Source organism: Saxophila tyrrhenica (genome assembly GCF_035928015.1).
Source record: "Saxophila tyrrhenica strain CCFEE 5935 chromosome Unknown scaffold_8, whole genome shotgun sequence".
NCBI classification, from domain to species: Eukaryota; Fungi; Ascomycota; class Dothideomycetes; order Mycosphaerellales; family Extremaceae; genus Saxophila; species Saxophila tyrrhenica.
This window is the reverse complement of record NW_027041740.1, coordinates 277,455-302,011: the sequence shown is the minus strand read 5'-3', so window position 1 is coordinate 302,011 and position 24,557 is coordinate 277,455. Positions and strand designations below refer to the sequence as shown.

General features: G+C 54.7%; 14 protein-coding genes across 14 annotated transcripts; 5 read left to right on the top strand and 9 right to left on the bottom strand.

Moving 5' to 3' along the window:
• Positions 1-252: 252 nt before the first annotated feature.
• Positions 253-3,013, bottom strand: vps35 (retromer complex subunit Vps35; the record flags this gene model as incomplete). The annotated part of the gene is made up of 3 exons (XM_064802674.1): positions 253-561; positions 619-2,812; positions 2,877-3,013. 3 exons carry the CDS (start codon positions 3,011-3,013, stop codon positions 253-255), a joined length of 2,640 nt encoding a protein of 879 aa, XP_064658799.1.
• Positions 3,014-3,470: 457 nt separating this feature from the next.
• On the bottom strand, positions 3,471-4,532 carry LTR77_005428 (uncharacterized protein; the record flags this gene model as incomplete). The annotated part of the gene is made up of 2 exons (XM_064802673.1): positions 3,471-4,408; positions 4,460-4,532. The coding sequence occupies 2 exons, from the start codon at positions 4,530-4,532 to the stop codon at positions 3,471-3,473; spliced, it is 1,011 nt and encodes a 336-aa protein (XP_064658798.1).
• A 594-nt stretch (positions 4,533-5,126) lies between these two features.
• Positions 5,127-6,286, top strand: DUS4 (tRNA dihydrouridine synthase; the record flags this gene model as incomplete). Its single annotated transcript, XM_064802672.1, has 3 exons — positions 5,127-5,224; positions 5,287-5,336; positions 5,388-6,286. The coding sequence occupies 3 exons, from the start codon at positions 5,127-5,129 to the stop codon at positions 6,284-6,286; spliced, it is 1,047 nt and encodes a 348-aa protein (XP_064658797.1).
• A 399-nt stretch (positions 6,287-6,685) lies between these two features.
• DPM1 (dolichol-P-mannose synthesis) lies at positions 6,686-7,460 on the bottom strand (the record flags this gene model as incomplete). The annotated part of the gene is made up of 2 exons (XM_064802671.1): positions 6,686-7,304; positions 7,360-7,460. 2 exons carry the CDS (start codon positions 7,458-7,460, stop codon positions 6,686-6,688), a joined length of 720 nt encoding a protein of 239 aa, XP_064658796.1.
• Positions 7,461-7,917: 457 nt separating this feature from the next.
• LTR77_005425 (uncharacterized protein) lies at positions 7,918-8,508 on the top strand (the record flags this gene model as incomplete). Its single annotated transcript, XM_064802670.1, has 2 exons — positions 7,918-7,989; positions 8,044-8,508. 2 exons carry the CDS (start codon positions 7,918-7,920, stop codon positions 8,506-8,508), a joined length of 537 nt encoding a protein of 178 aa, XP_064658795.1.
• An 80-nt stretch (positions 8,509-8,588) lies between these two features.
• On the bottom strand, positions 8,589-9,400 carry LTR77_005424 (uncharacterized protein; the record flags this gene model as incomplete). Its single annotated transcript, XM_064802669.1, has 2 exons — positions 8,589-8,861; positions 8,900-9,400. 2 exons carry the CDS (start codon positions 9,398-9,400, stop codon positions 8,589-8,591), a joined length of 774 nt encoding a protein of 257 aa, XP_064658794.1.
• Positions 9,401-9,945: 545 nt separating this feature from the next.
• LTR77_005423 (uncharacterized protein) lies at positions 9,946-10,875 on the top strand (the record flags this gene model as incomplete). Its single annotated transcript, XM_064802668.1, has 2 exons — positions 9,946-10,173; positions 10,252-10,875. The coding sequence occupies 2 exons, from the start codon at positions 9,946-9,948 to the stop codon at positions 10,873-10,875; spliced, it is 852 nt and encodes a 283-aa protein (XP_064658793.1).
• A 308-nt stretch (positions 10,876-11,183) lies between these two features.
• On the bottom strand, positions 11,184-13,442 carry LTR77_005422 (uncharacterized protein; the record flags this gene model as incomplete). Its single annotated transcript, XM_064802667.1, has 3 exons — positions 11,184-12,164; positions 12,860-13,162; positions 13,218-13,442. 3 exons carry the CDS (start codon positions 13,440-13,442, stop codon positions 11,184-11,186), a joined length of 1,509 nt encoding a protein of 502 aa, XP_064658792.1.
• A 393-nt stretch (positions 13,443-13,835) lies between these two features.
• Positions 13,836-16,388, top strand: LTR77_005421 (uncharacterized protein; the record flags this gene model as incomplete). Its single annotated transcript, XM_064802666.1, has 1 exon — positions 13,836-16,388. The coding sequence occupies one exon, from the start codon at positions 13,836-13,838 to the stop codon at positions 16,386-16,388; it is 2,553 nt and encodes an 850-aa protein (XP_064658791.1).
• A 746-nt stretch (positions 16,389-17,134) lies between these two features.
• On the bottom strand, positions 17,135-18,073 carry rtf2 (Replication termination factor 2; the record flags this gene model as incomplete). Its single annotated transcript, XM_064802665.1, has 1 exon — positions 17,135-18,073. One exon carries the CDS (start codon positions 18,071-18,073, stop codon positions 17,135-17,137), a length of 939 nt encoding a protein of 312 aa, XP_064658790.1.
• Positions 18,074-18,479: 406 nt separating this feature from the next.
• LTR77_005419 (uncharacterized protein) lies at positions 18,480-19,902 on the top strand (the record flags this gene model as incomplete). Its single annotated transcript, XM_064802664.1, has 2 exons — positions 18,480-19,597; positions 19,647-19,902. 2 exons carry the CDS (start codon positions 18,480-18,482, stop codon positions 19,900-19,902), a joined length of 1,374 nt encoding a protein of 457 aa, XP_064658789.1.
• Positions 19,903-20,072: 170 nt separating this feature from the next.
• LTR77_005418 (uncharacterized protein) lies at positions 20,073-21,537 on the bottom strand (the record flags this gene model as incomplete). The annotated part of the gene is made up of 2 exons (XM_064802663.1): positions 20,073-21,144; positions 21,194-21,537. The coding sequence occupies 2 exons, from the start codon at positions 21,535-21,537 to the stop codon at positions 20,073-20,075; spliced, it is 1,416 nt and encodes a 471-aa protein (XP_064658788.1).
• A 580-nt stretch (positions 21,538-22,117) lies between these two features.
• LTR77_005417 (uncharacterized protein) lies at positions 22,118-22,381 on the bottom strand (the record flags this gene model as incomplete). Its single annotated transcript, XM_064802662.1, has 1 exon — positions 22,118-22,381. The coding sequence occupies one exon, from the start codon at positions 22,379-22,381 to the stop codon at positions 22,118-22,120; it is 264 nt and encodes an 87-aa protein (XP_064658787.1).
• Positions 22,382-22,665: 284 nt separating this feature from the next.
• Positions 22,666-24,420, bottom strand: LTR77_005416 (uncharacterized protein; the record flags this gene model as incomplete). Its single annotated transcript, XM_064802661.1, has 3 exons — positions 22,666-22,971; positions 23,167-24,001; positions 24,053-24,420. 3 exons carry the CDS (start codon positions 24,418-24,420, stop codon positions 22,666-22,668), a joined length of 1,509 nt encoding a protein of 502 aa, XP_064658786.1.
• Between the last annotated feature and the right edge of the window lie 137 nt (positions 24,421-24,557).

The following is a 24,557-nucleotide window of genomic DNA, read 5'->3' as shown; positions in this document are numbered from 1 at the left end:
GACGTGAAGTCGATAAAAAATCGTTTGCCTCCTCATTAGGCAGGAACGACACGCGGCTGGTGCCGCTTCAAACAGTGTCACAAGACGAGAAGTTGTGCTACACGAACATTGTCTGAGAGATCGTACGGGAAACGATTGGAAAGCTAATACAAATCGTCGGTTCTTTTGGCCAATATATACAGAACGCTCACAGACGACAAGCACTTCCCACGCCGTAGCAGCTCCAACACCTTTGCACCTGCCCGAGCCTCTTCACTTCGGCTTCGTCTCGACACCCTCATAATCCCGACTTCGAATATACTCCAAAGTCCGCTCGAAGTGCCTCCTTGGGTTCTCCAAGCCACTGGCGTTCTCGGTAGTATTAAGATTAGAATGTATCAGCTCGATCAGGCCGTTCAAGTACTTGGTCGTGACAGCGTCGTTTTCTTGGTCGAAATAGTAGACGTAGCGATTCAGGATCTCGACGAAGAGTTCGACAGAGACGGCAGTGTCCATGCATGCGTCTGCGACTCGAAGGGCACGCTGAAGGCACTCGAGAACGCGTTTGCCATCGCGGTAGGGCTGATAGCAATACGTCAGTACACATCTTGAAGATTTGTTTTTGGGGATGGTCCTCACCTCCTTGCCACCTTCAGGTCGCTCGCCCTTCTCAACTGCCCACCACAAATGACTTGCGAGATACACCGCCCGACACTGGTCCGGCTTCTTCAGCAGCTTGCTTCCGTGCAGCGCAGCCTTCGTTATCAGCGTATCGTAATTTTCTTGGCCAAACCGGTCGGAGCATCCAGCCAAAGCACCAGAGATGATGCAGATAGCTTGGAACTGCGACCGCGAGTCTGATATTGACTCTTCGTAGATCGTGAATGCCTGCGCAAAGTATTCGTATGCGATATCCTCATTCTCGCACTGGCTGGCAACTTGTCCGCAAGATACGAACAGCCGGAGACAGAGGTCAGGTACGCCGGAGGCGGAGACTCGTGTGTAGAGAGAGGAGATCATGGTGTGCATGAATTTGTACAGGGCGGAGGATTGTGTAGCGTAGTCGTCGCTGGAAAGGTGTTCTCTTCGCTTGAACGACCTCGCAAGCTTGAGTGATTGTGTCAGTAGAGCAGGAGTGGTGTACTTTATCCTGTCGCTGCCCTCTGCGAAGGTGTTCTTGGCTTGCTGGAGCAGCTTGAACTGGGCGACGTTGTCTGAGCCCTTAACGAGGTGCACTATCCGCGCAAGCCAGCCCTGCTCTTCAACGGTCTCCTCCGTCTCGGCAGCAGGTCTGCGGACGGGGCCACTTTGGTAGCCTGACGGAGGCTGCATGCCCTCTTTAACCAGGACTGATAGGATCTGGAGCACGCTGTCAAGGTGCTCTGACGTAGTGATTCTGGTCTCGTTTCGCAACAGACTTCTTGCGACTTCACCAGCAACGGCTCGTCGCGTCGGGTATGTTTGTTGCTGGAAAAGCGGTACAAAGTTGGGTAGTGCCAAGGCGGTGAAGAGGGAGAAGTAGGCCTTGACTGGGCCAAGCAGTAGGCTGAGGAGGTTTGTCTGAGAGGCTTGGGAATGTAGGTCGGCGGAGTTTGTGAACCTGCTGACTTCCTTAGTGGCGTAGTGGAAGACTTGGTCGACGTAGTCGAGGCGTTCGGGGTAGATGTTGAGGGCGAGGTTAACGAGTGATACAAGCAGCGCCGTGATGTCCTGAATGGGCAGTCGCTGCATTCCGACGAGATGTACGACTTGCTCGTAGAAGATCTCAAACAGTTTGACGTTGTCTGGTATGCCTCGGTGCTTGTTGCTCTCACCGTTGGTGTGAGACTGCGCAGGCTCTGCATCGGGCTGCTCTTCAGGTGCCCCTGGGGTCGCAGGATGTTCTGCGGAGTCTTCTGCGTCTCCATTTGCGGCTGGCTCGCCATCCTCGCTCGGCTTCGCTGCTGATGCGGATTCCTGCTGCGACTTTGACACGCTCAGCTTTTGCATGAGTGCAGCGACAGACTCTTCTTCCTGCTTTTGCCTGTCTTCGGGCGACTGCGTCTCTGCTTCTCGTTGCGCGTAGGCCGACAACCGATCCATAAGTGCTACAACGATGGCCTTGACGTTGACATGAGGATTGAGCCGAGCAGTAGCCGCCAGCAGCTGATCCAGAGTGTGCAGATGGAACTCATCCGGGAACACTTGCGTGATGACCTCCAGCAAGTATTCCTGCGCCAGTACATCCCGACATTGCACGACTTGCTCCAGTAGTGGCTGCAAGATGACACTCTTATATGTCTCCAGATCCACCAACTGGCTCAGTCGCACGAGATTGCTCCCGACCAACAGCTGTAGCTCCTGTCGCTCTTTCGTCCTCTGTTCTCGTTCCCTCGAATGGCCTTGGTGCTGCAACCGGACCCAGAGCTTGTTCATCTCCACGAAATTTGTAAGAATGAAGCTTATGCTGTCTTGCAGATTCCCTTCCGGCCCATCCCCAGTGCCTTCGGGTAAGTAGTCCCTCGCCTGCCCGCTGAGGTAGTACCTCAAGAACAAGCCGCGCACCGGGTGCTGTACACCCCTGCTCATCTCCATCATATCCTTCATAATCTCTTTCACCGGCGCATCTTCAATGCCCATGTACACGGTCCCCACTGTAATCATCAGGTATAACCTTGGCACGATGTTACCTGCATATTGAACCAGTTCGTAGAGATCGGCAAGGTGATTGACGGGATGAGACTCGCGTAGGTAGACGGAGAGGTGTCGTAGCGCATCGAACACGGACATATACAGCTCGTAGTACTGTTTAGGCCCAAGGCTGCTGGTTCGTAGCTCGGAGACGAGTGTTGAGCTGGGCCGTAGTCAGATACCCTCTATGATCGCATTTGCTCTCGCCATTCCGTGGACGAGCTTACCTGCACTTCAGCGCATCCATGAGCTTCCCAGGCGTTTCCAGACACCGTCGCATCAGGACGCTCTGCTGGCGCACTATCCCCAAGGCATCCTCCAGCAGCCGCGCCTGGTCTTCTACCGGGGGAGGAGGCGATGCCATGGTGGGCGGTGGTGTTATTCGTTGAGGTCGCCCGAACAGTCACATTAGCTATCGCTGGATCATCAGGAGGTCGTGTCGCATTCGTCGAGTTGTAGGTGGAGCTTGAAGATGTGCGGGATGCGGAAGTTCGACGTCGTCTCGACGAACGGCTTAGCCTCAGGCATGCGCGATGAGAGACCACATCAAGTACCTTACAATGATCAACGATACCAGATCTCTGTGCTGCGGCTACGGTGGGAACCTAGCTGACGAATGACTGTCTGGTGGTAGACAAAGTACACATGTTACATGCACTTCTATCAGGCGGTTCGTCATAGTAGTAGGTGGATATCAATCGAGCCACTGAGTTGGGACTACATTATTCTAACTACTTCATCCTGGAAGGGTCTTGCTATGCTCCCAAAACTTCCCCCGAACGCCTCGCTGAGATGAGATAGGACACCGCATTCTCCAATCCTCATACACATAATAACTGCTTCCGCAAATACTTCGAGAACCCGCTCTCAATGCTCGCTGAGAAGCGGATGAAGTTCGCCATGGCCATCGAATTCGTGGCATGTGCGCAGTGCTCCACGATCGCATTGACATCCAGCTCGACCAGGTCCTTGAACTCAAGGAGATACTGCAGCCACTGCATGCCATCTGCGTCCTTGAGCAGGTCAAAATCCTGCGGCGCATACTTTGCGATCCGGTCCCAGCCGTTAGGCCCTGGTCGACCGGCGACAATGCCTAGCTCGAGTCGCCGCAGGCTGAGGTCGGAGCTCGATGCGGTAAGATATCGCATAGCAGACGTCCACTCAGCGCGGTCAAACTCCTTGTCGTACGCGAGACCCTTTTTGACAAATCGGACGCTCTTGATGCAGCTGCGCGCGAAAGGCGTAAGGTCGTTCAAGAACGGCCGTATAGCTTCCACGTGCGTGTCGAAGTCGAAGGTGTACGACGAGTAGAGCAGCTCTGCAACCTCGGCGTGGATCTGCTTATTCGTCCGGATGATGCCCATGTGATCCTCGATGCGCGGGATATTCACGCAATGGTATGTGGTATTCATGCACCGCGCGCGGAAGCGGTCTGCTCGGATAGCATACACGCTTCTTGTGTGGGACGACCGAGACATGTTCTTTCCATAACGCTGCTCGTAGCAGTCTCCGTCGATTGTTCGAATGCACAAGACTGGGCGACACGGGTCTGCCATCGCAGGCCGATCTGTGCCATGTTGCTTTTTCTCATAGTCGAATGAGTCTGCTGCCGAGCTTGAAACCTTCACACGCGAAGGGAGAAGATCTGTCGACTTGCGCGGCAGCACCAACAGACCGTAGATCTGGAGCCGTATCTCTGTTGGCAGCCGTAGGAACGGTGACTGCTTCGGGGGCTCGTCTGACGGCGATGGCGATGGTACTGGAGGCACATACAACATTGTCGGGATCGAAGTCAACGTAAGGAACTGACAAGGGCCTGTATGTGTTTCTTGCTGACCGAGGTGTCCAATGTGTTGTGCGGATGTTGGCTGAGTTGGGAGCATTGGAGCAGGGAGCTCTCTGACACTGATATGTCGACTCGCCGACGACCTTGATGGGGACGATGACGGGTAAGTGTAACCTCCCATGGCTGCTTATCTGTCGCTTCCAACGCGCAAAAACTCAATGCTCCGTCATGCAACCGAGTTGCGCAGCGACTAACTCATGATGCCATGCTCTGTCACTGGATACGGGCAAGGCCACGTCGTCGGATTAGTCGCGGTTGTCGTTATCGAAGATATACCGCGGCTGGACCGGATGCGCCGGCTGTTACTGGCGGGCTGTAATCTGGAGCGGTGTAGGTAGTGTACGTTCTCCAATATACTTTTTGAGAATCATCAGACGACGCACGCGTGTGACAATCCGAGATTTATCCGGCGCCTAGGTACGATAAGCATAAACTAGCTCATCGCTTGGCATGCAAGCAGGAGACACCTAGTGAAAGCAGCCAACCGGGCACATCTGGCTGTCTTCTTCGAGACGAGGTTGCGGTTAAGGGTCACATCGCTCCGGTTAACTGGCGGTCATTGCCTGTGAGAAGGTCCGTCATACGGCTCAAGCTGGCCCGTCGAAAGCTTGGCATACAAATCATCAACAGCATGAGCCAGATATGTCGACGGACCATGCAGCCGATCGAAAGTGAGAGCGGCCATAGAATTGCGCCAACTAGCGCTGATGGCGTAATGCAGAAGCCGCGGTAGGCCAAGAAACATCAAATACTAATCTCTCACATCAACACTAAGTCTGACGCCAACGTAGGGTCATACAACTGTTCGAGGCTGCAAAGGCGGAAAGGAGACCATTGCAAGGTAACAGCTTGCTGAAAGATTGTCATTTAGGCCCATACTAACGTAGCACAGTATGCGCTCCAATGGTTCGCTACAGCAAGCTGCCCTTCCGAATGCTACTCCGCGAGTGCGATGTGGATGTGACATACACGCCTATGATTCTCGCCCATGAGTTCATCCGCTCGCAAGTGGCCCGTGACAGCGACTTTACCACATGTCCAGCGGAGCGCGAGCCCACTTCAGACGGGCGACAGCATGCCCTGATCGCTCAGTTCGCTGCTTCAAACCCCGAAGATTTCGCCCGAGCAGCAGAGCTCATAGCACCATGGGTCGACGGTGTAGACTTGAACTGTGGCTGCCCACAATCGTGGGCGATTAAGGAGGGCATCGGATGCTCGTTGATGGAAGACCCAGAGCTCGTAGCCAGCCTCGTCCGAGCGGCAAAAGCTAGCCTTGGACCTGGCAAAAGCGTAAGTTGCAAGATACGGATCCATAAAGACCTCAGCCAAACCGTCCGCTGGGTGCGAGTACTCGAAGAAGCTGGCGTAGACTTCATCACTGTTCACGGCCGAACAAGATCGCAACGCTCGAGCACTCCGCCGGACTTTGCCGCGATCAAGTCGCTGAAGCAGAGTGTTTGCGTGCCCGTGCTCGCGAATGGTGACATCTACGCTGCGGAAGACGTCAAGCGGATTGTATCAATGACCGGCGTGGACGGCGTGATGGCGGCTCGAGGGATGCTGGAGAACCCTGCGCTGTTCGTGGGCCACGACACGACACCAGTAGATTGCGCGCGGAGGTTCCTGGAGCATGCTGTACGGTACCCCATACCTTTTCAACTGGTCCTGCATCACTTTGCTGAGATGACTGTCCGGATGCCGAGCGTGACGAAGAAGGAGAGACAGCAGCTGATGGACTGCCGGGACTTGATAGACTTGATCGACTTTGTGGAAGACAAATGGAGGCTATGACCAGTGCCCCTTCTCCTTTTCCATTAACTACCCGCATACGCCTGCGCTGTTTTAAACCTTTCCAACGCTTTACTTTAATAGATATGGACTGCGGAGACTTGCCCGATCTGGTCGATTCCATGAAAGACAGATGGCGGCTATTAGTAGCCTATGATCAGGTAGGCTGGCCCATCTCCTTTTCACGATACGCCCGATGACCCTCTGCGCCGTCTCGAACCTTTTCAACGCCTGGCTTTACTGGAGACGGACTGCCCCGAATTGATAGAACTGATGGACTCTGTGGAAGTAGACTGGGCGTTACAGCCATGTCGACTGGCCTTCTCCTTGCCACAGTTTGACCAGTGACACCCCAGCGCCGTTTTGAACCTTTCCAACGCCTTGCTTCAACGGAGACACATCTCACACCGACGTCCATAGACTCAACACACCCTTCAAGTACTGCGCTATTTCTTCGCCTCCGAGCTTGGAATCGCCATATACTCGATCCACAAAGCTGATAGGCACCTCCGCGACGTTGTATCCTTTCGCCTTCGCTCGCACCATCATCTCCATCTGAAAGCTGTACCCCTTACTCTCAGTGCTGTGGATCACATCGTCCAACACACCCTTCTTGTACAGCCTGAACGAACCCGTCAAATCTGACACACCTGGCTGCAGCACCGTGTCCGCAAACAGATTTGCTCCCCTCGAGACCAGCTTCCTCTTCAAGTCCCATCCATACACGCCTCCATCTCCTGCATATCTCGTCCCCGTCACGATATCGTAGTCTGCTTCAGTCTGCTTCTTGATCATCTGCGGGATGAACTTGGGGTGGTGCGAGAAGTCGGCGTCCATGATGATGACGAAGTTGCCTGTCGCGTATTGCAAGCCATGGACATATGCGGTGCCGAGGCCGAGTTTGCCGGTGCGGGTGTAGAGTTTGATGCGCTGGCCGTAGGCTTTGATGAGTTGTTTGGCGATGGTCTGGGTGCCGTCCGGGGAGCCGTCGTCGATGATTATGACTTCCCAGTCGAGCTTGCTGAAGGACTACTGTCAGTGATCCAGAGTTAGGGCCGAGGGTGGGATGCACATACTTGTCATTGAACATCTGCTGGAGCAGCCATACTATGATTGGGAGGTTGTCGCGCTCGTTGTAGGTGGGGAGAAGGACGGAGTACTTGTTGTTCTTCGACATTGTGGATCGATCTAGTGTCTCAGTCCTCTTGTCAATGTGTTGGTCTCTGCGTGGCCTGTAACGAGCGACAGCGGTTGGTGTAGTGTTCCGATGAATTTAGAGGTGAGGTTCGAGACAATTTGCCCTCTTACGAGTTGAAGGTTGGAGCGGGCCGCATCCCGTTCGCGTGGCTTTTGAAAGCACTCCAGCTCCAGAGATGGCTCTGTGCTTCCACACCTTGAAGTCGGCAAGAAGCTAGTGCTGGCAGCCGCTCTCGAGCCGCTGCAGACCAGACGCCCATGGGGTGATCCCAAGCCTTCAAATGTGTTGACCCGGTCCTCGGGAAATGCAACCCGAGATTCTGTGGACAGCATAGCGTAGACCCGTTGCGATCTTGCAGCACGGTGAGAACGGCAGAAGAAGCCGTTTCCCACGTCAAGACCTAACGGATTTCTTGGGTGGTATCGTGGCTGCAGGAATGACGTCTCGCTCAGACTTGGTGGTGGCCATCGACTTGGGCAGTAATTGCGAGAAAAGGTCTTCAAAGCAGGTAGGTAGCTGCTGTTTCCTGTACGTCACCCACCACACCCAGAGGCCTACCTAGCAAGAACACCACATCGAACCGCCCATCATGAAGCTCGTCCCAGGCGCCCTCGCGCTCACAAGAACTGGCTTCCAACTCCTAATGATCGGCCGCCGCCGCCAGGACCTAACGCCGGCACAGTATCGCGACCATTACGAGAACGTGCATATCCCACTCATGAGGAATCTAACGGGCGACTCTTTCCCGCTGTCGCACGAGCGACACTACATCTCGCGGATGCCTGGTGACCACGGCACATTCCCAGCGGACCTGCTGCTTCCCGGCATAGTCACGCAAGCGGACTTTGACTTCGATGCCGTTGCGGTCTTGACGTACCGTGATAGGGCGCATTTTGATGCCAACTGGGCGTACTTTGAGGACGAGGAGTTCCGGGAGATCATTGCGGCGGATGAGGCGAAGTTCTCAGAGTGGGTGAAGGGTGTTTTCTTGAGCGGGTATGCAGTGTCCTTTGGTGAGGTGCATTGAGAGAGAGGACCTCCTGTGGTGGGGCTGTGGGGTGCAACGACGTTTGATTGAACTCATGACATTCATGTACTGCATGGTCTCTAATGTATACATATTATCCCATTCCACCATCCCAAGATCCAGCCATATGCTGCACTAGCTGGCTTCCCACCCATGAACCCCGTCGCCAACATAACATCGTATGATCGTGTTCTTCCTGATTCCGTCGCTTCGTCCTTCAATTTCTCTCGAATGCCCCATAGTGCCAAATCGTCATCACCCCATCTCATAATGCTCATCTGGTTGTCGTAGAGTTCCACCCACCACTGCTGTAGGACCCCGTCGGCTGCGCCCAACCACTCGTAATTGCTCCACTGCTGATCATACTCGACGAGGCGGAGCTCGCTGGTACCTCGGGCCACTGCTTGATCGCATAAGAAGTGTGCCACATTCCGTTGTCGTAGTAAGATGTCGTCGGTGTGGCGGTGGTCAACGAAACAATTGTCACGGTTTCCGGATGTGGCACGGTAGCAACCGGATTTGGCACGGTAGCAGGAGTGACGACAGGTATTGATGACGAGCTCGACTCTTGCGGGCCAGCTTCGGGGTGGTGTGGTAGTGTCGAGACTTCCGGCACGAGCGCGGTGTCGGTCGCGTGGGCGACGGTCTGGACGATTGTTGAGGGTATGCTGACGATGGTTGCTGTCGCGGGGCTCTCGTGTATTGTTACGGAGATGGTCGTCTCAGAGTTCGTGGAGTCGGTGACGGTATGGACGACCGTTGTCGGGAGGGCGGTTTGTGTTTGGCCGCCGTCAACATTGACGACGGAGTACGTTGCTGGTCGTGGTAGGGCGTATGCGTGTGTGGTGAGGAAGCTCGCGGCGATCAGAGTGGATCGGAAATAGTAGCGCATGGTGACTGTGGTTTGGAGAGTCGCTGTTGTGTGTCTGGCGAGGTATCTGCTCTCCGGTTGAGTGGTATGCGAGACAGTTGCAGAGGTTGTGTTGGATGCTCGAGATGTTTTGTGATGAAGGGAATGGTCAGGAACGCGGAAGACTCTTACCAAGTGTATACTTATCGTGTCTAGCCATCTTTATTTTGCAATGGCTGGTTTTGCCGCATGCGATATTAATTGTGCGTGGTAAATGAGGGGTGGTTGGTGTTGTAGTAAACAGATGGCTGGCGATGGCTGGGCTGCGGAATATCTCAGCTGTACGCCTGCCGTGATGGAAGATACGCCGGGACCTTGACTTTACACATGTGAAAGCACGTGAAAACATGTGAGCGCATTCCCTTCACTCCCCGGTGCTCAATGGCTCATCTTCCACTGAGTCGTTGGAAGATGGAGCCATACCAGGATCTTGCCAGCGTTTCGGAACTTCGAACTACGACCACACCTGCAATACATATCAGAACAAAACCCACCACGGACAAGACAGGACCACCCACACAGCCACCATGACTGCGTGTCACAAGGTGTTCGATATCGCAGAGCTGGCCGAGGCCATCTTCCTGGAGTTACCGATACGTGATCAACTCTGTGGCGTCCAGCAAACTTGCCAGCAATGGAAGGCTATCATCGACAACTCGGTCCAGCTGCAGGAAGCATTGTTCTTCAAACCGGTAGCCGGTCCGCCGATAGTCTTCCAAAAGTACAGAGGAGCGGGCGAATGGTACTCTGAATGGGTCTTCTCAGCCAAGATAAGAAGGCGGGAGATCTCCAGGCACCCTCTACTCATACGCCCTCCCAAGAACCATTGAAAGCTCAAGCCCAATCCCAAATGCCTCAACGTCGCGGGAGCAACATGGCGGAAAAGTTTAGTCACTCAGCCTCCTATCGCCAACCTATATGTGTACGTCAGTTCCAGTATAATTCTTGAACATCCGGACAACTACGCTATCCAAGCTTCGCGCGACTGTTGGAATGCTACTGGTCTCACCCTAGGCGATGTCCTCGACTTCGAGCCACAGAGTGAAAGGCAGCTAGCCAACACACACATGTTCAAGAGGTATGTTAACGCGTCACAGCTTCGAGGCTTCAAGGGGTCCAAGTCCGCGAAAACACCGAAACGCATACGCTTGGGGTGGAAGTATCATGCTGTGGTAGATTCTGCCGATGATGACACGGATGAGGAAGATGACACAGACGAAGGAGAGGACCCAGATGAGGATTGCTACGAAGTTGAGAGCGGAAGCGAAGCCACGGAAGGGGATGAGAATGAGGTTGCGAGTGAAAGCGAAGCCACGGAAGAGGAAGAGGATGAGGTTGATAGTAAAGGCGAAACTACCAAAGAGGATGAGGAGGAGGGAGCCGAGGTGGAGATCGGGGAGGAAACCGGTGATGAGTCCCAAGATGACGGTAACGACGACGCCAATGACGATTCGTGAAGTGATGATGGGGGATGGCCGGTCTGAGGGCAGAGTAAAGGGCAGTGCATGCATTCCGAGTGTTGTCAGGCGCGCCAAAGATGCGCAAGAAGGCACCATAATGGAGCACGACACGGTTCGCTGTCCTGCGGGCCAAGAGGAAGAGAGGTTGTCCCGCCACTCCAAGAAGCTCAACTGCTTGGTGCTCTACTTTCGCCGTGACAAGAACGGTAAAATTATAGGCGGTGGAGAGTGCAGGTAGGTGGCTTCGGAACCGTTTGGAAGACTACACCGATATTTGTGGTCTTGAAAGTTTTGATAAGGTTGCTCTATTGTGAAGAGCCGCCTCCACCCTCCTCCATCATCCGCCACTCATCCTCAGTCGGCACCGAGACGTTGCACAGCTGAAGGTCAGAACACTTCCGCTCAACGTACGCTGCGCCACCACCAGCGAGCTCCCAACTTCGCACATACTCTTCAATTCCCTGGTCTACTCCACCCCATTTCTTCCCGTCCCTGCCTATCATCTTCCCATCACTTAGTGTTGTGTCGACCAAGGCACCAAAGGTCCAACCGTATTTCTTCAAGTCCATTTTCGTGTCAACTTCTTCTCCATTCTTCTTCTCAATTTCGCAAAAACGCACATCTTCCTTCAACATTTCCTCAACGGAATATTGAGGCCATCCACCTTTCTTACTCTCCTCGCACTCGAAAGCCACACACGCCTGAATCACATCGCACGGCGGATCGCTCAGATACATCTTCCGCCAGGAGGGCTGACGCAGTGGATCAGGCAGGTCTCTTCGCAGCTTACAGAGTGTGTAATGATCCGAAGCTCTAGGCGGAAGACGGATTGGCCTCGATGTCTCCTTGCGAAGTTCCAGGAGAGGGTTTAATCTGACAGGAGTCGTGACTAGAGACTCCAGGTCTGATCCGCTATCCTGCGCGCATCGATCTGATTTTGAGACCAACGATCTGTAGACGTCCGGATCGTACTGTTGCATGACACATGGGATGGTCTCCAGACCTATTCCCCAGAGCTGGGGAGGCGCATCTGCCATGAAGAAGAGTTTGCGCTGCAGAGCGATGGAGTCGTTGACTACGTCTCGAAAGATGGTTGAGACTCTTCGGGATGTCAGGATGTCCAGCATTGGCAGGTGGACCAGGATGTTCTCGAGAAGTTCCGCGGTGTTGAGTACTGCTGCCCTGGCTGGTATGGCAGAGGATGACCGCCGTCGTGGTTTGGCAAACGCAGAAGACTGCGCAACATCGGAGAAAAAGTTGGCTTGATCTCGTAGAGGAGCTGATTCCTGGAGCATGCTATGTTAGAGCTTGGTGTTGGATTGGTGGAGGCCACACGTCTTACACGCTGTAGTCCACTGTTGTCCTGCATTCTATGCTTTGGCGACGCCATGTGGACGGTTTTCTTTGCTTGTGAGAGTTATTGTTTCCCAGTCGCCGTTCGTTCGCAAGAAGAGCTTCGGCGAAAGTGAAGAGGTTGCCTAAATCCTTCCCAAATTATTCGTGGCTGCATGAAAAACCCAACCTCCAACAGCAGGCAATGAACATATAGCACAGAGCATAGATGAGTTAACGGACAATGGTTTCATAGTTGGGCTTCAAGGTCCAAATCAGTTTTCACGTCTGTACTACTCTGTGCATTTGCCATAGCTAGCAAAGCCAGGCCCGCATTGAAGCGATTGCACGGATTTCTTGGATGGACTGCCATGTACTCGCACCAAAGCGCCTTTGGCGCTGGCTAAGCCCATACTGCGTCCTGAAATATGCCAGGCTACGAGCTAGGCTGCCTCAGGATCATACACTCGTGCGAAGTCCAGAGTCGGCGGGTTCGCTCAGCGCGAGCCAATGACTGCTAACTGGATCATACTGTTCTCCTGTCGGACATTACTCTGACAATGCTGCCGGGTCCTGCAAGCTCCACCAGCTACCACGACATCAGTTTACGTGACCCACTTCGAAGTGGATCTTGAGGACCTGTACTCACCTTCTCATGCCAACTCAGCAACACACTCATCGCTTGTCCACCTCCTTCCCCACCACCAAAATTCCTGCCTCCCGCCTGGGTAAAGCCAGTCGCTTGCGGCGTAATGTTCCTACCACCTGCCGCGTTTGTCCGCGACTCTGATCCTGACGGTGCACCTTGCGCCATGCCCTTATAGAGATATTTCATGAGCGTGTCGCACATCTCCGAGCCGCCGTCCGACTGGTACATTCGTTGTAACATGGGCGTCATCTCGGCTTGCCGTATGTTCTGGAGGATTTCGGTGACTGTTGTGAGGTGTATGGCCTGGGCATAGTCTTAGTTGCTGTTCCGATTTCATGGCTATCGTTCTGATACCGACCTTCCCTTGCTCGTCGGCTCCATACGGCGCATTCTCCAACGCTCCTTTCAAGGCTCCCTCGCTGTCTCCTCCTCGTAATAATTGTCGTATCTGGCCGGATAGCGTCTGAACATCGCTAGTCGAGACAGGTTGGACAGCAGGCGTCAGCGTGGAGAGGTCGAAGTTGGTCGCGGATTCGGGGTCGAGGGCGTCGATATTGATCGTTCGCCAGTTGATGTTTGCCATGGTGGAGGTCCTCCAGAGCAGCTGTGGATGTCTATGGCGGTTAATAGGCGTCTAGAATCGATCTGTATCGAGGCGGGACTTTGGCGATGCGCTTCCTTCCCCACGTTTGACATTCGCGATCTTGGCGCATGTGATCGCTTCTGATTGGCCGAGAAGATCTGCGACGCGATCGAGGGCACGACACGTCCAAGTTCTCGAAGTGGTTGTTGTCCACCGCACGTTAGGATCACCAACTTCTCCTCCCGACTCCTACAAAGGCCCAACATGCTCCTTGCATCCGCGGTGTGAGCAGCGTATCGTGTACACACAGCAATGCTATCTGGCAGCAACTATGAAGGGGCACTGGAAGCATCACATTGCAACAACAACAACGCTGTAAGGTTTGGGAGCAATATGGTAGAGGTCTTTGGAAGCATGGACAAGGTGCAGGCCAACGATGAGGACACGCAAGGCTCGGGCAGCGGATCTGGATACTCTGACCTTAGCGCATTGGAGAACGAGACGGACGACTTTGGACGGCGCTTGATACAGCATCAACGGGATGCGGCACGATTGAAAGCATTGAGCGGGAGTCAACAGGCCTTTAGGAAAGCTCGGCCGAAACCACGCATTGCGGATGTACTTGCGCGCGAAGAGAGGGAGAATAGGTTGCGGGAGGCGCAGGTTCACAACCGGACGGGCAGCGGTGGCAGCCATGATTCGGACCCTCCGGTGACAGTCCCAAGGGAATGGGGTAGGAAGGCGAGGAAGCAGACAGACTGGATGCGCAAGATATTGGAACCGTCTGAGCCAAGTGAAAACGGCGATGCTGTGCTCAACGGGCACGACGGAGAGATCTTTACGCGCCGGACAGCCTTTACTGGAGATTCAAACTGGAGGCCAAGGTCAGACGGGGCGGTGCAGGATGTCAGACATACACCCGCAGCGCGCGAGCATGCGCCATCAACCCCTCCCTCATCGATGAGACACATGAACACCACTCTGAGACATGACGTCTACTCTGAGAGCCATGACTTCAGCAGTGCCTCCTTGTTGACTTCGACTCCTGCAACAAACCGCCTTTCTAGAAAGGTGGACGAGTTAGCGCGAAGGGAACTGGAAGATCTCGAAGGCCAGGATATGATTGCGGACGTCACTAATGAAATGACACGACCTGCAACGGACCGCAATCTCCATCGTTCATCTGGCTCTACCCTCCGCGACCGCACAAAGGCGGACGACACTCTCCCCGGTAACTCTGTGTCATCACGTCCGGCAACAGCACTGGGTCACTCTGCAAATGCTAGTCGCATTCCGCGCCGCCAACGCAGCCCCGACCGTAACCAGGAGAACATTCCACCATCGGGTGAGTCAAACGGTACAGTAGCCGGTCATAAGCGCACGGAAGCAGAAACCTTGGTCAACCGCACTGCGCAACAGCTCACCACGCGGAATGCACAGCGGCCGGGGCATTCACGCAATGACTCCATGAACTTGCTTAAGAAGCTTGCTCGTGTGTCTAGCATGTCGCCGAGCCCTGCGAACGACAAACAGAAGGATGTGATTGCAGATGAGAAGACATCGTCGGATGGCGCAAATACTCTTGCTTTGCGTCCAAAGAGCGCCAACGACGCTGCCACTGCTCCACAGACATCGGCAAGATCGCGCCGGTCCGAACCTCAAGCGATTCGCATTGGGCGTCAGGTAGATGGCGAAGACGGTGAAGCGACAGCCGGGAACTCTGGCCAGGCTGCAATTGTATCTCAAGAAATGTCAACAGAGCCGAAGACACCGGTCGTCACAGGCGCATGGGTCGACACAACGATGCACGCAGGCGATGAAGCGTCGAAGGCGACGGCAATCTTTCGACCGAGGGCCATAGCGGAGGCCGAGCTGCGGCGGACCAGCAGTGAGCCATCGCATCAGAGGTCTGCACTTGGAGATATTCTACGTGAAAGCAAGGAGGAGCAGCGACTTCAAGGCTACGGCGAAAGTACCATTCAGTCGCTGCAGGACATTGTTGATCCCAACCTCGAGCCCACGGACCCGACAATTACTTCAGAGTTGGACGTGGAAGTAAAGGACGAAGAAGTCGGTGACGATCGACTCATGACGCAGGACGAGAAGGACCGCAGACAAGAGTCACTGGCCATCGAAGGCATGAACAAGCATCTTCGCTCGGCACGAACGAACGTGAAAGACGCCAACAGAGGCCTACGGCGGGTGGAGAACAGGATTGAAGCCAGTCAACACACTATTCAAGCAGCACCGCCTACAGCACCGTCTACGGCCCCACCAACAGCACCGCCCGCGGCGGCGGCTGCTACCACCGTCATTGTTCACCAGCAGCCCGGCAGATTCGGCTTTCAACCCTGCGACACGTGCGGCGGCTGCTACCACTCCGTCTGGGCTGCGCTTTGGGACGAGTTCCGCTCCTACTTCTACACCTGGGACCCCAACTACCGTTACCGCATCCGTTTCACGTCTCTCGGCCTTCTCTGCATCGCCTCTCTGCTCTGGTACCTCCTTGAATGCTGGATGTGCTCCCTCTACTCTCATCCATTCGTCACCTCTCGAAAAGCATACACCCCAGACCCCAAAGCGCCGCGCTTCCCGTTCGTCATTCCGACACTGCTGTTTCGGCCGTTCTTCAAGTGGGGCCTAGGCGAGGACACGTACGATTACGTCTGGCAGGCACTCGAGGCGTGGTGGCATGAGGAGGTGTTTGAACGCTTCATCGCCGGCGGGAATCCTTGTTACAAAGTCCATCCCGCGATGTGCGGTGCCCAGCCGGTGAGACTGCAGCAGAAGACCACGGTGCGGAGTGCGTTTGAGAGTGTGCGGCCCAGTCGACAGGAGTGGGTTGCGGCTGCTACGGCGACAGGGGCGAGGTTTGTGGGGAGCGTGGTTGATGCTATTGATGAGGCGGGGAGTATGTGGGATGATTTTGAGGTGGATTCGGTATGAACGTTCTGGAATTGGAAGGGCATTGGCGATCATTTTGGGTTTGCGCAATTTTGTGAGCGTTGTGAGCGAGGTGTTGGGTACATGTATTGGAAGACAAGGAAGCCACAGCTGTTCGAGCTAGACATCGTTGGAAATAGAAGGCCCGAGCAGGGCAAACTCCTCGTTCTTGCGTCTCTGCTATTGCTACCTCAATGCTCCTGCCGTCAATGTTCGGCGTGAAACAGCTGGCCAAGAATAAGTACGCTCTCCATTTGCACCTTGTGTCACTCATTGCCATTACGCCAACCGTTCCTCATGATCATCTTCCGCCGCATTCGTCAGATTCAACTCTCAGCCGAGTGTCTGCGCCTGTCCACTCTTCTGGCGTTCACCTGCTGGTTCCCGGTCCTCCAGCACCATAACGCACGCTTCAAGGCGAAACGTTCGTACAGAAGGCGAGAACGTCAGAGAGAACGAGACGGAATGTGGCCATCCTATACCTAAGCACGCAATCTCTGCCACCATCTCATGGCCCTGAAGCATCAACCGGCCTCACCTCAGTTGCCCTCTCTGCGCCAACGATCGGCCAGCAGATGAATGACAACATGCAGCCACAGTCTCACATGAACACCAAAGGTTCAGAATTGTTCCAGCGCGGCACCAAACCCGTGAATGGCCTGCCTCCTCGGTGAAGATCATGCTGGAAGGCTTCCAAGGCCAACGGCCCAGTGTTTCAAAATGCTCGGTGGGAAGAATGAGGGCCCTTCTCATCGCTTGGCTGCACTCGGTATGCTGAACCCTCTAGTCATGAAGTCGCCGCTCCTCCCACTCGGCTTTGACTGATCTTTGCTTGAGAACAGTCCCCGCACAACGTCGCTCTCGGTCTTGCGCTTCTTGGCATCCTGCTCTGCTATGACGTTTGCAGTCAGTGAAGCAGTGGACGAGTTGTTGATACCAGAGAGGCTGGATTTGCCATCTGCGCCGTTGACAGGGGTGGAGGTTCGTTGGGTATCAGACTTCGCATCAGCAGGAACGGCGCCAGTGGCAGGTTCGGTGGCATCTGCAGCTTCAACATCCTTCTTTTTGCGTTTCTTCGTTCCTGAGGCTTTCTTAAGGGAGTGCGTCAGCCCTTTCTCCTTCAAAGTCTTGCTCCGTAGCGAAAGGCGCGCAAGATCGGTCTCAGACGTCGGCAAAATTGGAATGATGTCGTTCGATGCATATTCAGTCTCGCAAGTGATGCATCTCTCGCCTGACACTTCCTTAATAGCACTGCCGGAGAAAGCATGTCCGCAAGGCACAAGATACACCGCCTTCGACCCAGGACCAAGTCGATCACCAGTAACGGGACATTTCCAGTTTTCGCGCTTCCCGTTTCCATTGACTGTCGTAGCAGAGTCGCTGTCCGCCTCAAACTTGACCTCCACCACATCCTTCAGGCTCTTCACCTCCCCTCGGGTGGCGGCCTCGGCATCCTCCTTGCGGGTGCCTTCGACCAGAAATTCCAAGATGGTCTCTTTGCTGTAGAGCTTCCCGTTGCAGTCTGATACCACGGGCTGCGCCAGGGGTTTTTGAGAGATGGGATCTGTGGTCCAGTAGTACTCCTGCTGTTCGTGCTGTGATTCCTTCTTCTCAGCGGCGGATGGGTTCTTCGCTGCCTCCTTCACCAACTCACGCCGCGTTGGAATGCTCCCTCCGTCGTTGCCCATGTTTGCCGTTTACAATGAGTCTGATGGCCAGGCACAAATGCGAAGTGTAGTGTGAGAGCTTGCTGCTGTGAGAAAGCCTAAGTGCACGTGACTCGTGCTTAGAGTTCCGCCGGTCAGCCGAGTACCGCCCGAGGTCTGTCCAAATCTGACCTCACCTGAAGTGAATAATCAGAATGCTAGTACCCAACGGCTTCTCTCTAATTTCTGCTGGTGAAGACGAACCGCTCCAGTCTTCCGCAATCACTTCAAGCGCGATGGCTGCGATACTACTCTCTCCGGCCATGCGCTGCTAGTATCTGATCGGACGCGGGCACATCCAGCTTATCTCCAAGCCTGTGATCATACGATATTGCCTTTCGTATCCAGATCCTGATCTCAGAGTCTACAACAAGGACTACACTAAACCATGGCCGACTACACGAGATCGTCCTCTAAGCGACGGCGAGTCTCCAGCTCCGCAATCGATATGCAATCCGCCATCCAACAACCGGGATCCATCAAAATCAACGTCGAAGGCGCCTACATCATAGATCACGAGGACGAAGACTCCTCACACGGCAGCTCACCATCCTCGCACACAGAAGGAGAAGAGCAATCCTACCAGCACCACAACCGGGACATCCGGCTGCCGAACCATACCGCAGTAGTCAGCCACGTAGCCGCTGACATCGGAGGATCTCTGGCCAAAGTCGTCTACTTCTCCCGTGAGAACGGTGTCCCGGAGTCCGGCGGCCGACTGAACTTCCTGTCATTCGAGACGGACAAGATCGATGAGTGCATCGAGTACTTGAGGCTGCTGCAGCACAAGTATCAAAAGACTAATGGCGATGCCAAAGCAGCGGATCTCATGGTCATGGCGACTGGTGGCGGCGCTTTCAAGTTCTATGATAGGATCAAGGAGCGGCTGGGCGTTGATGTTGTCCGCGAAGACGAGATGGAGTGTCTCATCATGGGTCTGGATTTCTTCATCACCGAGATACCGACGGAGGTGTTCACCTACAACGACGATGATCCAGAGAATGCCGTCGACTATCAGGACCCTCGATCTGAAGTCTATCCTTACCTGTTGGTCAACATCGGCAGTGGTGTCTCCATGATCAAGGTGTCGGGGCCATCGCAGTATCAGCGGATAGGCGGTACTTCATTGGGAGGTGGCACGCTCTGGGGCTTGCTGTCTCTGCTCACCGGTGCTCGCACTTTTGACGACATGCTGGCCATGGCGGACAAAGGCGACAACCATGCTATTGACCTGCTCGTCGGCGACATCTACGGCGAGGGGATGGGCTATGAGAAGATTGGCTTAAGTGAGAAGACCATTGCAAGCAGCTTCGGCAAGGTATTGAAGCGCAAGAGGGAGGCGGAGCGGAGAGCAGAAGACGGCAGCGGTCTTAGCAATGGGGATGCTGTTCCACGACCGGAGGAGCCGCCAGCTGCACCAGCCAATGATGAGGCTGTGAATCTGGTTGGTGATGGGAGGATGTTCAAGCCTGAAGACATCTCGCGGAGTCTGCTGTATGCTATAAGGTGAGTAATGTACACCGCTACCAGTGAAATGCCTACTGACAAGCTACAGTAACAACATTGGCCAGATCTCATACCTCCAGTCGGAAAAGCACAACCTACAACGCATATACTTCGGAGGCTCCTTCATCCGCGGCCATGCGCAGACCATACATACTCTGTCCTTCGCCATCAAATTCTGGAGCAAAGGATCCAAGCAAGCATTCTTCCTCCGCCACGAGGGATACCTGGGAGCGGTCGGTGCCTTTCTGAAGCGGAGACCGCAGAGCTGGGGTAGAAGAGGCAGTGTTGACCTTGTAGATATATAGCCTTGTCAACAGTAAGTTTGTCGCCCTGAGTGCAATCCGGTGCCATGGAAGATGTTGTAACGCCGTTCCCGAGCTAATGCACTGTACAATCAGATGCCGATTATTCGGGGTCATATTGTCCTCTTGAACCCCCTGCAAGTGCACAACCTTTCTTACACGCTTCTCCGGCCCTAGACTTCCACACGCCCAACGAGATCAATCTCCTCGCCTGCACCTTTCGCAAACGTCCTCAAGCACAGCTTCCACGTGTCCGGGTCATCGCTTCTGACGTCGAATTGCTTTGCGTCGGAGGCAGTCTCATCACGCAAGACGAGACCTCGCACTCGTTTTCCGCCGACCCGATGGTTGATGCGCTTCTGCACTTTGGCGAAGAGGTCATCCAGACTGGTGCGGATGTTAACGCAGACGTACAAGCGTGCGTCCTCTTCGTTCGTGCGGAGTTCGATGTTGACCGGTTTTGGCGTGCTAATGACTCTGGAGGTTGTCGCCGGCATCTCCGAAGAACCGAACCGCTTTGCAGGGCCCTCTCGTTGAGTGAAGGTGCGGCTTGGCAGCGGGTGAGTGTGGGACGACGCCGCAGTGCTTCTATTACGGCTTCCCACTGGCGTTGGAAGCTGGGGAGCTGGACCCCAATCGATCGGCTTCCACGCCGTTGACGGCTTAGCACGGTTCTCCGGCATCGTTGGCGACACTTTGGTGGTCACGTCCGTGGCCATGGCACCTTGTTGCGATGAAGGAGAAGGACGAGCTGCAACAGGGTCTTGGCGTTGATGTGCGGCACCGGTGTCCGCGTCTTCTATGCTCAGCTCAACCATCTTTGCCTTAAGCTTGTCAGCCGGCAGCTTCAGAATAACCATGCGTGATGAACATTTGGGTGCTATGCTTGCCTTGACCGAGTGTCGCGCGACTTTGTGTCTGAGAGGTTCATCTGAATCCGAGTCGTCAGATGCCGCGGACCTGGAGGCACCCGAGTAGCTCAAACGCAGCAGTTTCGGCTTCGACTTTCTGGCTTTCTGGGCTGGAGGATCCTCTGCCCCCGAAGTATCATTAACAGCTGACTTTCCGCTGTGGACACTCTTCTCCGGCACTCCATCGGAAAGAGAATCATGAACGGGTGTAGGCCGAGCCGAATCTGAGGGAGTGGACTTGCGAGACTTTCTGCCCTCCTCGGCGCTTCTGGAGTGGTTGTTGTGATATTGAGCGCATTTGCCAAAGAGAAGGTTGTGGAACAGGTGACGAAGTCTGATCGACGTTAGCACGGGCTTGGAACTGAAGAACAGCAATATCTTACGTCTCTTGATCTCGCAGGTCCGAATAGGTGAGATTGCGCGGCCAAAGACCCTGCCAGTCATTGGACGTGGCGTCTACAAGCCAGTCGGAAGTGTCGGTGGTGATTCTCGCTGGCCAGATGTGAGGACCATAGTGATGGAAGATTGCTTCACAGTCTTGAGCAAAGTCCTTGCTGCTACGAAGTTCGCCTTGGGTGAGTCCTTGGTAGTTCGTCTTTAGAGCCTCAACGTCTTTTGCGAGAGCTCGCGTGACCGGTATGGTCAAGACTTCGCTCGTTTGCCTTGAGAAGCCAGTGGCCCACTTGAAGCCAAGGCGGTGTTCGAGAGTCTTGATGCTGACCGACATGTTGACTTTGTTGTTATCGCGTGTGCTGACGACCGGTGATTGACATGGTAACGTTGGTGCCATGTTCGCACTTTCAGGTTGCTGTTTGTATGTAGGCTTTGGTTTGAGGTAGTTGCGGTAGGTCCCGCTCATTGATTGGTCTTCGCTAGTCGTGCCTTCCCTATTCGAACGGAGCTAAAACCGGACTGCAGGTACAGCCCTCACTGAGCACGCTGGTACACTTCCAAGTGGAATCACGATACGGGATCACCTCCCAGACAAAGATCTCGAGCATTAAGAGCATCTCTACCGTGTCATACTCTTTGAACTATATTGCTCCTGGAGACCCGGACGCTGAAGCGGGCGGGCTCGTTTGGTCACACATTGCTATCAGACCCTCTCCTCAAACTGCTTCCCCGAACCGAGATAGAGGCATAACACGTAGACTGATAACTCCCTCGCCAATCTGCTCACAGAAAGATCCTCCGATCCATCGCTCGTCGACAGCTACTCCCCCATCATGGCAACATCCGAAACTAAGCGATGACAGCTCCATGGAGACCTCTACTCCGCCTTCGACCTTCGACCTGGAGACGTCCGGTCAGAGGATCACCTTTCCCTCCACAACGAGATTGTCCTCCGGCCCCTTTGCGAGCTCAGTAACACACCACTGCCAATTCAGCGAATCGTCCTTCGATACCAAGAAGGACTCAAACTGCTCTTCGCCTTCAGGCCAGAGCTCAATCTCGTCAACTTCCTGGTCGCTCAAGCGCTTGTTCATGTTCTGTTGAACCATGTCGAAGAGCTGCTCAACGGTCGTCTGCGTTGTCACACGAATGTACTTGCGAAAGCGGGCGGCGTCCATCTTCAGTTTGATGACGAACGACTTCTTTGCGGAGGTGATGTTTGGACTGAAAGTGGCTATTGAGCAGACGGAGCAGCAGGAGTCGGGTTGCGAGCGTCGTCTTGATGTGCTGGCGACGGGTCGACTTGGCCGCGTCCATATTCGTCTCGGTCGCTTGGGGTGGCTGGAGAGCGTTTCTGGCGGTCGCTGGGAGAGTCCAGTGGATGCACGGCGGAGACAGCGTCAGCGCGGCTCGGGCCTGCAGGCGGAGTGTGGCTGTCGAGACTGGTAAGGTTGTTGAAGGCTTAATGAACAGTATCAGCCAAATCCGGTGCGAACGTCGAGTCTTGCTCCACCTCCATCTTCATAGCAATGTCAGCATCTCCATTGCCAGGTCCTGCAGAGCTGCGGCGTTCCAGTGGGAGCCGTCCACCCTGTAGGAAGTGCTCGTTGTTGCCAGCCATCTTCTGATCGATCATGCGGCCTTTCCCTTTGCCTTGGTATGGCGGGAGAGGAGGTAGCTCCTCATCGCCTGAGTCGGCGGTTAGGTCGATGACGATGCGACTGTTGGACTGGGCGTCGCAAGGAGCAGGCACACTCGAAGGTCCAGACTGCTGGGGGGGGCGTCGACACCCGTATAGTGGTGTCAGCTGCGATGTCCGCGATGGAATTCTCACTTGATCCAGCAGGGCGCGCAGGACGTGGACGAGTGCTCAAAGCCGGTCCTGGGGTCGGTGTGTTGTGAGGTGAGTGCATCATCGGGGGGGGGTTAGACTGTTAGATCCTGCCCGATTGTCCATGCTGACGCTATAGTCAGAAACAGAATGCTCTGACGGGCTGGCATGGTGATTGCTTGCTCCTGTGATGATCCTTGCGAGCTTGTCCCGCGGCACTTTAAGCGTCACGACACCACACTGAACTCCTAAGTCTGACCGCTTTGGCGTCTTGGAGGCTCTGCCACTGCCACTGCCACCGCTCGATGACGTTGTTCGCTTGCCTCCCGAATGCGTCCACGTGGGTGCAGTAGAGGCCGTGGCCGGCGCTGCGCTCGTCGTTGAATGAGTAGCGGCGTCAGAGTCGTGGGACGAAACCCTGGCAGAGTACTGTATTGGTCGATCTCGATGACCAGAGACGGCTGAGTCCTGGCCTGTCGGATAATACATGTCGTTCTCGACATGCTGTGATGATTCTGGCGCGGGTGATGATGCTTCGTCAAAGTCCGACTGTGCAAGCATCTGTGGAACAGGCGGGACTCTTTGGCGCATGAGTGTCGATGAGATCATTCGCGCACTCCCCTTTGCAGCTTGTGTCGTCCGTGATGATGATGCAGTCGAGGTGTAAGGCCGGCGATACGGATAGCCCGACCTGGTCGCAATCACGCTGTATGGCTCGTTCTTCACTTCATCATAGTATTCCTCATCGTCCCCATCGTCTGAGTTGTACCCATGCGCCACCACCACCATGTTGTCGTCGCCGCCCCCCTCATCTCCCTCTTCGCCTCCAGTATGGTCAGTGTCGTCGTCCATCTCAGAGTTCTCCGGGGCCTCCCCAATGAAGTCGTTCCACGCAGCTTTTGCCTTTTCACTGCCATGGTAGCGGTAACACTTGAGGTAGACGAGCTGCTTGAAGAGATCGGAGAGCCTGCCACCAGTCGGTGTCGTATACATTGAAGAAGGCTATCATGCAGCTTACGTTTGATAGTCGTCGGGATCATCAAACTCCAGGTACCGCGGGAACAGGCCGGCCCAGCTGTTGGCGGATGGCACGACAAGCCAGTCTGAAGTACCGCGCCCTGAACGAGGCCAGATCGCAGGACCTATGGTCTCAAATACCTCGTTGGCATCGCGTCGGAGCTCTGGCATATCGACTAGTTGCGCAGGAAAGCTGGTCCGGTACCGACCCTTCAAGATTTCGAGCTCTTTCATAAGCAGTCTGAGCTCTGGTAACTCAAAGTTGTCCCAGCTCACCCTGGAGATGCCCCATTCCCACTTGAATCCGAGCTTCTTCTCGACACGAAGAATATCTTGTCCGGGACGATTGCGATGACCGCTGCGAGGCATAATGGTGGGGAAAAGAAATAATGGACCGCCGGCGAGACTGGACTGAGACGATAGGATGTCGGTGAGCCAGAGTCCAGTAGGGTAGGTATACGAATATGAATTTCAAGATTTTGACCAGGACAGAGCATAGAGACAAG